The sequence below is a fragment of the Eptesicus fuscus genome, chromosome 3, assembly GCF_027574615.1.
Source record: "Eptesicus fuscus isolate TK198812 chromosome 3, DD_ASM_mEF_20220401, whole genome shotgun sequence".
NCBI classification, from domain to species: domain Eukaryota; kingdom Metazoa; phylum Chordata; class Mammalia; order Chiroptera; family Vespertilionidae; genus Eptesicus; species Eptesicus fuscus.
Genome location: NC_072475.1, coordinates 58,539,375 through 58,551,847, shown reverse-complemented (window position 1 = coordinate 58,551,847; position 12,473 = coordinate 58,539,375). Strand labels below are relative to the sequence as shown.

At 40.7% G+C, this 12,473-nt stretch overlaps 1 protein-coding gene across 2 annotated transcripts in view; it reads left to right on the top strand.

Moving 5' to 3' along the window:
- The window catches only part of SLC15A2 (solute carrier family 15 member 2), a 30,664-nt gene extending 19,755 nt beyond the window's left edge, over nt 1–10,909 (top strand). For both annotated transcript variants that reach the window (XM_008146659.3, XM_054711763.1), the window contains 11 exons: nt 831–863; nt 1,583–1,671; nt 2,780–2,861; nt 4,252–4,386; nt 4,835–4,999; nt 5,155–5,201; nt 6,777–6,887; nt 7,527–7,623; nt 8,413–8,559; nt 9,132–9,236; nt 9,572–10,909. In XM_008146659.3, the coding sequence (XP_008144881.2) occupies nt 831–863; nt 1,583–1,671; nt 2,780–2,861; nt 4,252–4,386; nt 4,835–4,999; nt 5,155–5,201; nt 6,777–6,887; nt 7,527–7,623; nt 8,413–8,559; nt 9,132–9,236; nt 9,572–9,748 (1,188 nt within the window). In that variant the 3' untranslated portion in view covers nt 9,749–10,909. The remainder of the gene's footprint in view (nt 1–830; nt 864–1,582; nt 1,672–2,779; nt 2,862–4,251; nt 4,387–4,834; nt 5,000–5,154; nt 5,202–6,776; nt 6,888–7,526; nt 7,624–8,412; nt 8,560–9,131; nt 9,237–9,571) is intronic.
- The last annotated feature ends 1,564 nt before the right edge of the window (nt 10,910–12,473 follow it).

The following is a 12,473-nucleotide window of genomic DNA, read 5'->3' as shown; positions in this document are numbered from 1 at the left end:
CTAGTCTAGAAATAAAAACCAGAATTTTACCTTTAGAAATCAGATGGCTGGGAAAGGTTTAAATGTGTACAAGGAAGTATGGAGAGGATAGCAAAGGGATACAGACCTGGGATAGTGATGGTTTTCTTCCATCTAAGCCTGCCCCGCACAGCAGAGGCAGGTTTTATGGTGCTAGTACATGACTGGCCCCATCGCAGTCAAGACCTGCATATGGAATATTTTGTACATGGATATGGAAAAATTGGGAAAGTTGTAAGCATTTTATCTCTTTTTCCAACCTCCATTATTTGGCAAACTCACATAAAGTTTCATCTCTGCTCTCAATTATTCCACTTTCTAGATTATTGTCTTATTTTTCTGCCATCACAGTTGTGAAGAGGGTAGGGTCTTATTAGCCAGCCTCTTTGCAGCCTGTCAAATATAATTTTACCTTTTTCCTTCCTCTGGTTGTCCAGGATTTACCATGATTGCCCTCCTGTTGACCCCCTGGAGAACTCTGTGTATCAGTGGGAATCTTTACCCTAAACCAGACAGCTTGTCCTTCACATAATTACTACCCACAGCTGCAGTTACTGAGATGAATAAAAACACACTGACTATTCTCTCCTAAGTTAAGGAAAGTATAGTACATAGAATGTACTAGCAAATAACCTGAAGCCATTAACACTCTCTTCAGCCCACATATCCTTACAAGCAGGATAGTGGCTGAACCAAAGACCTGGTGAATTTTAACTTACTAGTATGTTTATTGCCTGTTAATTACCAAATTATTGATTTAGGCTTTTCTTGTCTTTAGCCACCTCTAAATTTAATTTATTATAATGTTTCAGGGTTTTATTGTGCTTCAGCCGGACCAGATGCAGGTAGGGCACTTCTTTGTAGTCATGGGAACTTATTTCTTTCCTCATTTATACCTCTACCTGTAGTATTAGGATTGCCAACTATAATTTGATGTTATTTTTCCTTGTATGCTGAAGAGTGCTAAGCATAGGAATGAAAATATTCTCCTTAAGCTCCACACTTCTCTTTTACATCTTCTGTTAAGTAAGTAGCTCCTGCTCAACTCCAGGGAGAGTAAGTTTTGAGCTCACAGGAAAAGATTAAGCATTGGAGTTTTTTTTTCCTGGCACAGTATAATGGAAATGTTGTCAAAGAAAGTAGAAGGCTTTGTTGTATGAGCAACAAAGTCAGAATCTCTGTTCTTTGGTAACTCTTAGTTCTTTTTTTTAAACCTTTGTTCAATAATCCCCAATTCTTCCTTCTGTTTCTCCTGGCCATGACATTTTCCTTTGGACTGTGGAAATGGAGATGACAAGTGAAAATGGGAACACCCAATTGACTGACAGAAAAACAGGTTCAGGGTGAAATTGGTTCCTTGGGATATCTGGAAACTAAGGTGCTATGCAAGGGAAATAGAGTCTTAGGTGTAGAGAGACTAAGAGATATGGAATCATTTTGTACTTTGTATGAGAAAAGTGTCTTTGGATGTAAGAAAGGATGCGCAAAAGCAAGTAAGAGCACACGCTCACACTTATGATAGGAAAACACTTGTAACTAATCTTTTTTTACCGTGGTATTACAGGTACTAAATCCCCTCCTGGTTCTTATCTTCATCCCATTGTTTGACCTTGTCATTTATCCTCTGGTCTCCAAGTGTGGAATTAACTTCTCGTAAGTGCTCATTATGCCTGTATTCCTCCCGACTGACTCAATCTTTGGTAAAGTTTGATAAAGATTCAATGTCAGTAGTTTTCTACTTAGTGTGACTTGTTTTGGTTTATAGTTTTTTTCTGGTTCTATTTACCCACGTTAGACTACACACCATTAATACCAGAGGATGGGAATTAGAACGAATTAATTCTTATTGTAGGGAGTCTAAGCCATTACTGCCGACTGAACTGTGCAATGTTGAAGGGGTATGTCTGAGTTTCATGGAAACTCAAGAGTATATGAGAGTGGTCTCCTAAACCAACGTTTTGCTTTGTTCTTGAATATTGCCTCTTCAAAGAAGTCTAAAGCCTTTGATAACAATGAATCCCTTTAAATCTCCCATTGTCCCTATAAAACAAGTAAGGGGACCTGGTAAGAGTGGGGATAGAATGGTCCCTATTTACTGCTTTCTGGCATAGAAGTGTTTTTTATTTGTTGTTCAGTTTGACAGAGAAGTGTTTTAAGCCTCTTCTAATTCCCGATTTAATAGCAATTTCCATTGAATGACCACTTTACCATATTCAAATGGCCTTTTATCATTTACTCATTCATTGAAGTGGGTTCAGCACCAAGCCATGCAAATGTAAAAGCACAAATCTTGCCCTTAAGAAGTTTACTGTTTAATAAGGAGGTGGAACGTGTGCCATATAATTATTACATGAGGTAAAATATGTTAGGTGCCCTAATAATGGAGCAAAGTGCCAGGGAAGTATTAGAGAAGTCTGCTGCCAGGGTCAAGAAAAACTTCTGAACAAGAGGAAAATGAAGTAATAATATATAGTGCCTGGCATATGGTGAATGTTCAATTAATCTGACTGCATACTATTATTTTTGTTATTATGAAATGATGGATAGAAAAAATATAAACAAAGGTAGATGTGGGGAATGTGGTGCATTACAAAGAACCATTCAGTGTAACTCAAGTAAAGGGAGAAGAAAAGATGTGTGAAGGGGAGTTCTAGGAAATACTTTGGAAAGTAATTGGTCTTTAATGGTAGGCCTAGGGGGTTGGATTTTATCCTTTAAACTCTAAAGTTTAGATATAAATGTCTCTCCCTCTCCTCTGCAGATCACTTAGGAAAATGGCTGTTGGTATGATCCTAGCGTGCCTGGCATTTGCAGTTGTGGCAGTTGTAGAGACAAAAATTAATGTGAGTTCAATAAATCTTAAGCTTCATGAGTACAGGGCCTTATTTATCTTGTTCACTCTTCTGATTCCCCGGGACCTAGCATAGTACCTGTTTGAAAGAAGGTGCATAACTCCTCCTATATAATAAAAGCCTAGGTGGCATCACACCCTCATGTGATGTCATCACAAGATGGCCACCACAAGATGGCCTCATGCACAGTAGAGGCGCGGCCTGGTGGCTACTCCTCGCGATGAGGCCTGGGGGTCCTGCAGCTCTGCATGGTGTGGAGGAGGCCGGTCCCGGAGTCTCTGCCACCTCACGCGGAGGAGGCGGGTCCTGGTGGAGGAGGCGGGTCGTGGCAGGGGAGGGCAGTTGTGGGCAATCAGGCCAGCAGGGAAGGGCAGTTGTGGGCAATCAGGCTGACAGGGGAGGGCAGTTGGGGATGATCAGGCCAGCAGGGGAGCGGTTAGGGAGCGATCAGGCTGGCAGGCAGAAATGGTTAGGGGGAATCAGGCAGGCAGGCAGGTGAGCAGTTAAGAGCCAGCAGTCCTGGATTGTGAGAGGGATGTCTGACTGCCAGTTTAGGCCTGATCCTGCAGCTATCGGGCCTAAACCGGCAGTCAGACATCCCCCAAGGGGTCCCAGATTGGACAGGGTGCAGGCCGGGTTGAGGGACAGCTCTCCCCCCACCCCATGCATGAGGTTTGTGCACCGGGCCTCTAGTATTTGTGATAAATGAGTAGGTACAGAGGTAGAGCAGCAATGAAAAGGAGGCTCAGCTCCCACCTGAGTGATTCAGAATATTTTGTCAAGGAATTTCCAAACACTTATATCAAGGTATCCAATCATCTCTTTGGAAACACTAGCTTATATGATACCTTACCAGATGCTTACACAAATACCCTTTGGCAGATTGAATGGCCACTATTGGGGAATGATGTATGAGGCCACAGCTGAGTCAAAAAGTATGAAGTTTGTTACCTGACATCTGTGCTTGCTGCATTGAGCTGGTGTTTCCCCCTCCAGACTGACTTCAGAGTTTCCTAAGCCAAATGGTCTTTAGTGGGAGAAAACTGTGTTATCCTGACTTAGATGGACTAGGCCCGTGGTCGGCAAACTGCGGCTCGCGAGCCACATGTGGTTCTTTGGCCCCTTGAGTGTGGCTCTTCCACAAAATACCACAGCCTGGGAAAGTCTATTTTGAAGAAGTGGCATTAGAAGAAGTTTAAGTTTAAAAAATTTGGCTCTCAAAAAAAATTTCAATTGTTGTACTGTTGATATTTGGCTCTGTTGACTAATGAGTTTGCCGACCCACTGGACTAGGCTATCAGAGATAGGACTGAGATGTCTGTTCTCTTTGTATCCACAGGGTTGTTTGTTAGTGATTCTGACATGTGTTCTCTGTCCTAAGGAAATGGCTCCACCCCAGCCAGGTCCCCAAGAGATTTTCCTACAAGTCTTGAATCTGGCAGATGATGAGGTGAAGGTGACAGTGGTAGGAGATGACAATAATTCTTTGTTGCCAGAGTCCATCAAATCTTTTCAGGTGAGATATGGACTTGGAAGAATTAGAAACACATTCTGATTATGCACCAAAGCAGCAGCATAATATAGTGGCTAACTATATTATGCATTTGTGGAGCATGCATTTGTGGAGTCAAACTGCCCCGGTCCAATTCCAGTTCTGTCACTCCCTAGCTACAAGACCCTGAACAAGTTATTGTATCTCTAAACTTCAGTTTAAGCATCTGTAAAATGGCAACAATTTTAAAACCAGAAGTTATTGTAATGATAAGTATTATAATATGTAAATCCTATGATGAATATCCTTACTCATGAATATTTATGCATCCCTCTAATTACTCCTATGGTATATTCCTAGAAATGGAATTACTAGCTTAACAGATAGTGTTGAGGTCCCACATGGGAAGCTATGAGATTATGATGTCCGAAATGGGGTAGAAGGTGAGTGTGACAGGTTTTTCATTCTACAGAAAATGCCACACTATTCCAAACTTCACCTGAAGACAAAAAGCCAGGATTTTCACTTCCACCTGAAATATCACAATGTGTCTGTCTACACGGAGCATTCTGTGGAGGAGAAGAAATGGTACAGTCTGATCATTCGAGAAGATGGGGAAAGTGTTTCCAGCATGATGGTGAGTTGAGGAGTGGTCTTGGTTCCAAATTGTTATCTTAGAGTGTGATGACTGGCTCATCAATAGCTGACCAAGGATATGCCTAACGATAACATTTTCTGATTATTGGTTCCCTGTTGTCACCTGTAAGTGATTTTTACTCTCCTCTATTTAAGGTGAAGGATGCGGAAAACATAACAACCAATGGGATGACAGCCGTGAGGTCTGGATGTCAAGGAAATCCCAGGCCACTCTGTTCTCGTGAATCTTGGGCCTCTTCTGATCTGAGGGGCTTCGGATAATGAGTCCTAACATTCTACTTGTCTTGCGCAGGGATTCTCCCCTGGAATGTCAGGGGCATAGGTGTCAGAAGGCATTTTTCAGAGTAGATAGGCTTGCTTTCCCATGTGGCATTCAAAGATGACCATGTATCTGTGTGTGTCTCCTGTGCTCTGATGCATACATTTCCTATACTGAATTTTATCCACTTATCTTATTCTCAGGAAAGTAACTCAGTACTTTCCTCTTTCTGATGACCAGAGAGAAATTTAGATGTAAGCAAATAATGCTTCATTGTTGGTAGTTGAGCATCTCTTTTTACTGTGTTTTTAAAGTATAGTTTTTATTTTAAACTTACAGAGGCATGTTGGTGTAATTAAAGGTGATACATTTGGAGTCAAAAAGACTTGGTTGTGAATTCAGAAAAGTCTGAAGGTCTTGTCAGACAGCCTGGGACAGTTACAGAGATGGGGCACTGAAGAGGTCACCTGCTTTCTGTGGCAGGAATCTGACATGAAATGGACAGATGCACATGTCTATGGCCATCAAGATTAGGTGGTTGCTGTTAAGAGTTGATAGGACTTTCCTGGGTTGGAGAGCCACAGGAACTTTCAGAAGGGATGGAAGGGGAAATTTCTAGATTAGTGCAGGATTATTTAAAAAGTCCAGGAGTCAACATTAAGGATTCTAGAGAGAATTTATCTTTTTATCCCATGGGCCAAAGACAAAGGCACAAACTATCAAAATAGAAATGTATCTAAAACCCATACTTACAAGCCTAGGTTCAGATGACTAAAAAGGTCATTCTAGAAGAGTCCAGGACTGTCTGCAGACTCCAAAACAATGATGACCTATTATGGGCTGGGAATCTGAGTTTGCATAAGTCAAATCATTTATAAGAAGACAAAGAATCAGGTTTTTTTTCTTTATTGATTAAGGTATTATATATGTGTCCTTATCCCCGCATTGCCACCCCCCCCCCCCACTCTCCTGGTGTCTGTGTCCATTGGTTATGCTTATATGCATGCATACAAGTCCTTTGGTTGATCTCTCCCCCTTACCCCCACCCTCCCCTACCTTCCCTCTGAGGTTTGATCATACTGGTATATAGTTATATGCACATAATCATTTTTCTTAATGGAGTATCAGTTGGTGAATCCCACCATTATAAGAGGGAAAGATATTGGATGCACCTAAGCTGGATTAGTGAGGAAGCTCAGACTGCCATGGGTGATCATGATAGTGTCCATCCAGCTAGAGATCAGGTGCAGGTATGGCAGATAGAAAGCTATTCCCTTAGGAATGAGAACATTAGGGACAACTAAGACTACTGATACTTTTTACATTTGAGTTGATTCATTCATTCAGCTAACAATACACATGATGTACCCTTTATGTACCAGGTACTGTTCTAGACACTGGGATATAATGGCAAACAAAAAAAAAGGCCCCTACCCTTTTATCATGTGTTGTTGCTTGGGAAGGTTTGTCTGATGTGTAACCATGTCTCTACCCTTAGGTTCCTAAACACTTTGCATAGAGAGGTCAACATCAACCTGGGTACAGATATCTCACTTAATGTTGGTGAAGACTATGGTGTGTCTGCTTACAGAAGTGTACAGATAGGAGAGTAAGTACATTCATTACCCTTGGGACATTTTACTTTTATCAACAAATTTTAAAATGCGTTCTTTGTATATAGGTGGCTGTATATCAAGATAGTAGGTATATATTGGCTAATCTTGAGTATACACAGACTCCAGCTCTGTTTTTGACCCTTGCCTCCTTCCCTTAGTCTCACCTTTCTCTACACAGGTATATTGAGATCATGATTGCTATGAAGGCCTTACTGTAGAGTTAATAAGGCCCATCTCTGGGAGGTTTGCAAAGTTTATTATGGACTCCCACTTCTATTCTTTGGTATTGCCTACTGGCACATCAGTATTTCAGGCTTATTCTTTGGGTTCACCATGTTATGCTGAGAAAAATTAATAAGACTTAAGAGCCTGGTGTCCACAAAAGAAGATGATTTGTGCCTTCTTTATTCAGGTTTAAGTTAAAAAAAGATACCAGACAATTTTTCAGACCAGGGGTAGAAAAATCTGGCATGAAAATGATTTACTCCTTGAGAATTCTCTCTTTAAGAGAAATGGATGGTTTCACTGCTTGATTTACCATCAATAAAGAGATGAGATCACTCTTTCATGTGATAATGGGGTGCTTTTCTAAGCTGTGATGTTTATTCTAACCTAAACTCCTCCTGTTCCAGATACCCTGCTGTGCATTGTAAAACAGAAGATGATGACTTTTCACTGAATTTGGGTCTACTAAACTTTGGTGCAGCTTATCTGTTTGTTATTACTAATGTAAGTAGCTCATGGCCACCCCTGCACGCTCCTACCATGTAGCTGTATCTATGTCTGTGTCTATCCTGGAATCCAAAGAAGGAGATTTTGAAGCAAGATAGGATCACATACTTATTTCTAGTGTAAGATGATAGATTCTAGTGACTTTATGACTGAGGCCTCCATAAGGGACATAAAAATAGATATCATTGGCAGCAGGTACAGGGTCTGGAAAAATGGAAGAACTAATTTATCTTGAGTCATTGCTATGAGGTGACATGGTCTCCTTCAGTCTCATTATGGCCCTAAGAAAACAAAGATTATTTGTTATTTTGACATAGAATAACAAAATATTTTGCCACTTAAGGACTATATTAATGTCAGTATCCGAAGTCAGGCAAGTGAGTGCCGTGTTACCAAAAGAAATTTCCAAAAAATACCCACCCTAAAACTGTAGCAATTGCTCAATCTATTGAAGGTAGCAAAAGGATAAAAATATAGCCCTAACCGGTTTGCTCAGTGGATAGAGCGTTGGCCTGCGAACTGAAAGGTCCCAGGTTCGATTCCAGTCAAGGGCATGTACCTTGGTTGTAGGCACATCCCCAGTAGGAAGTGTGCGGGAGGCAGCTGATAGATATTTCTGGCTCTCTATTCCTTTCCCTTCCTCTCTGTAAAAAAATCAATAAAATATATTTTTTAAAAAAGGATGAAAATATAAAGATGGGATGGATATAAGATCATAGAATGCTATAGGTAAGGAATATTTACTTGAGACTACTGACAAACCAATTTCTTCTTTCCCTCATTAAGAGCACCCATCAGGGTCCCCACGCTTGGAAGACAGAAGACATTCCAGCCAACAAAATATCCATTGCATGGCAGCTACCACAATATGTGCTGGTGACAGCTGGGGAGGTCATGTTCTCTGTCACAGGACTTGAATTTTCTTATTCTCAGGTAGGTTTTTGCAAGTGGGAAATGGAGGTGGAGATAGGGCTTTAGAAGATGGTGAATTATTTTCCTGGCACTGCCTTAAATAGGTATGTGACCTGGCCAAGACCTTCATATATTTTGGCCCGAGATTCCTTATACATGATCCTTAACAGAGAGTCACCTTGATTCCCAAGATCATGGTATTTGATATCTAGGAAAAGATACTTAAAAATTAAGAATAAGGGCTGTGGAGTCAAACTGCCTATGTTCAAATTTTGGCTGCACAACCCTTTGTGTAATCTTGAGTAAGTGAATAATCATTTCTCTAGTATTATTTCTTATGTATAAAGTAAGAATATTAATAGAACTTAGCTCTTAGGGTTGTAATGAAGATTATATAATCTGAGTTAAAATATTTAATTAATAAGAGCTCCATTCTGTTATTACTATTAACATAATTAATACCCCTTCAATCAATGTGATAGCTGAACACAGTGGGAAAAGTTGAATCTGGAAACTTTTGTGGAAGAAGTTTTCTGGATAGACTCATGGTGGTGTAGGGATTTCGTTTACTGACAAACTTGTGCCCTCTCTAGGCTCCCTCTAGCATGAAATCTGTGCTCCAGGCGGCCTGGTTGTTGACAATTGGAGTTGGCAATTTCATTGTGCTTACTGTGGCACAGTTCAGCGACCTGGTACAGGTATGGATCCAAGAGAAAGAGGAGCTTGTACCTATCCAAGGTTTCCCCTTCAAATTCCTCTTTTTCCTCCTCCTCCATCCCTCTGTCTTCCACATTCCCCATGATAGATGAGTTAGATGCACACAGACTCTGCTAGAAAAATAGACATACGTAAGTATCAGTAATATCCACCATATACTCATGTGAGGAAAGATCAGTGAACCCAGTCTTCTTCTAGCAAACCTCTGCCTAAATGGTGAGCCTGGGTCAATCTCCTCAGTTCTCGCCCTTTGAAGATCCCTTTAGTTTTAGGTTTCCCGATATTTTTTTTTTCTTACATGTATTTCTTCCTGCAGTGGGTCGAATTCACTTTGTTTTCCTGTCTCCTGCTGCTGGTCTGCCTGATCTTCTCCATCATGGGCTACTACTATGTTCCTCTAAAGTCAGAGGATATCCAGGAGCCAGCAGCTAAGAATATTCCCCGTATCCAAGAGAACACAATAAACCTGGAGACGAAGAACACAAAGCTCTAATGACTCCTGGGACTCTGCTCAGTTCCAGATTCCTGACTCTGGTCTTGGCCATCCCTGAACTTCAAGCATTTTTTCCCTCCCATTTGGTTAGGGGAGTGAGGTGGCATCATAGATGAGCTGGTCTCCTCCACTTTGCTCCCATTAGAGGCAGTTCTGTATTTTCCAGTCCGTTAAAGAGCGAGGCCCCTGAGACTCCATGTCTTCCCATCTGTCAGTGAACTCGGTAAACCGTGTGTTGTGTTGGTGAAGCTAGCCTGGTGTCTCCAAATGGCCAAGAAAATACAAATGTATAATTGAGATTAGTCTCTGTGAGTACGCACCATTATGTGGGAATTCCTTTACCTGCTGTTTAGAACGGAAGACCCCACTTTTTGAGGTGCTGATTTAGGGGCAAAATTGCAGAATAAGAGAGAGATGGTATTTCAAGTTTCTTCATAAGCAATGCAATTGAATTATTCACAAGGCCAAGACTTGGTATATCTGGTCTGATCTGGTCTAGGGTCTGGCTTATCAACTATCCAAGTTTGATAAAACCTTAGTAAATTTTTCAGTACAGAATAACTGACATTTTATTAACACAGGAGAAGATACATCTTTCTTATAATTACACTATTTTATCCACCAACCCAAACATCCCTTTCTCAGCACTGATAGATTTTTGGAAATCAAATTAAAGATAGTACACATTGGTAATCTGGTTCTGGGAATAATTTGGATATATTGAATGGGTATAAATTGTGAAAATCCTGATGAATCCCTCTTCTGCAGTGTACATTCTTCTTAGTGACTACAATGCTTCAGCTCTGGCTTATGCCCTGTGGACAGCTGTATAAACACTAATTATAATTTTGAAACCCTGTCCTTTCAATGTTGTTGAGTCAACTTTTTCTCATTATTACATCATGTCTTGCTTATTGCAACAAATATTTAATAACAGCAATATTTTTATGAATCCATGTTCCTTTTTTATTTTATCCCCTTCAGCCTCAAATAAGTGGCTTCATTTTGATAATTTTTTTTGTCTTACTTTCCTCACAATTTTTAAATACCATTTTTTCACTTAGGCCTGGGAATGTCTCCCTTATTAAAAAGTAATATTAATACTATAGGTTCGAGCTTCTAAAACGGTGATGCTCAATGTAGGGGAATGGTTCCATCTGAGGATCCTAGCACAATCGGGGGGGGGGGGGGAGGACATGAGGGTAGAACATGAGGGTTTTTTGTTTGTTTGTTTCTGTGTTAATGAAAAGGTGAGAAATATTACCTTGTACATAATAAATGAATCCTTGGACAGAAATAGGAATATCATTACAATGTACTGCTAGGAAAAAAAGTTCAGAACCACTGTACGAGAGAGCCTCATTTTTATTGGTTTTGGCCCATTATTCTCATTTAGAACTATGTTACATCTCACACTGTAAACATAACAAGTACGAGAAGTTGCTCCAGTTTCCCAAACGTCATATACTTTAGTTTTAGTGACCAAGGTTTCAGAGGAACTGAAGTGACAGCAGCACCATCCAGATTCCCCAGATGCTGTATCTTGATGTGAACCAGAGCAGCTTTAACTCAATCTGGTCAATGAAATATTGTTTGAAGAGATGTTAACAGTGCTCAGTGAATAAAAGTTTGTATGGACAAATATACTTGGGGAACGGGACATGTATCTTTTTCTTAACGTTTGTATGTTAAAGATTCTGAGAAATACTGCAGTAAAAACACTTTGTATAGCCCAGTGGTCGGCAAACCACGGCTCTGTTGACTAATGAGTTTGCCGACCACTGTCATATACTACCCTTTACCTCTTTGCACACAATATGCCACAATTGCCTAATCCTCACAGCTTCCAGCTACACGGTAACATTTAGTCTAGCCCCGTGGTCGGCAAACTGCGGCTCGCGAGCCACATGCGGCTCTTTGGCCCCTTGAGTGTGGCTCTTCCACAAAATACCACGGCCTGGGCGAGTCTGTTTTGAAGAAGTGGCGTTAGAAGAAGTTTAAGTTTAAAAAATTTGGCTCTCAAAAGAAATTTCAATCGTCGTACTGTTGATACGTGGCTCTGTTGACTAATGAGTTTGCCGACCACGGGTCTAGCCTAACATGGTGTAGTGTTCTGCAGAACACTAGTTTAGGGAATTCTTACGTATACCCAACTACAGCTTCTTCTCTGAAACCTCCTACCACCTTGGTTCTTTTCTTTCTAGCTAACAAGAATAAGTGTAACCCCCTCTTTCATGTTGCAGACTGTTTGCTATTTGTGGAGAGCTTTCACCTCTCCTCCCCAGTAAGAATTCATCAGGCTAAAGACTCTCAGTTTCTTCAGCTGCTCCTCACAGGCCGTATTCTCCTTGTACTACCCTGTGTTTCCTCTTCTGAAAAATACCTTTTGTCTGAAATGCACCAGTAGATTAGAATCCCTCTTCATATGTGATATTTAGAGCCAAATACAACATTCCAGAAGTGGTCTGACCAGAAGAACTAGGATCAGCCTTTCTCCAAACAATACACATCTGTTTATACAGGTAACATTAGATGTTTGGGGCAATGACATCACAAATGAAGGCTTATACTCTAACCATGTGGTTGGCTAACATCTCCAGTTTTTTGTTGTTGTTGTTGTTGTTTAATTTCTTTATTGATTAAGGTATCACATATTTGTCCTCATTCCCCCATTCCCATCCCACATCCCTCCCCACACATGCCCCCACCCCCCTGTTGTCCTTAA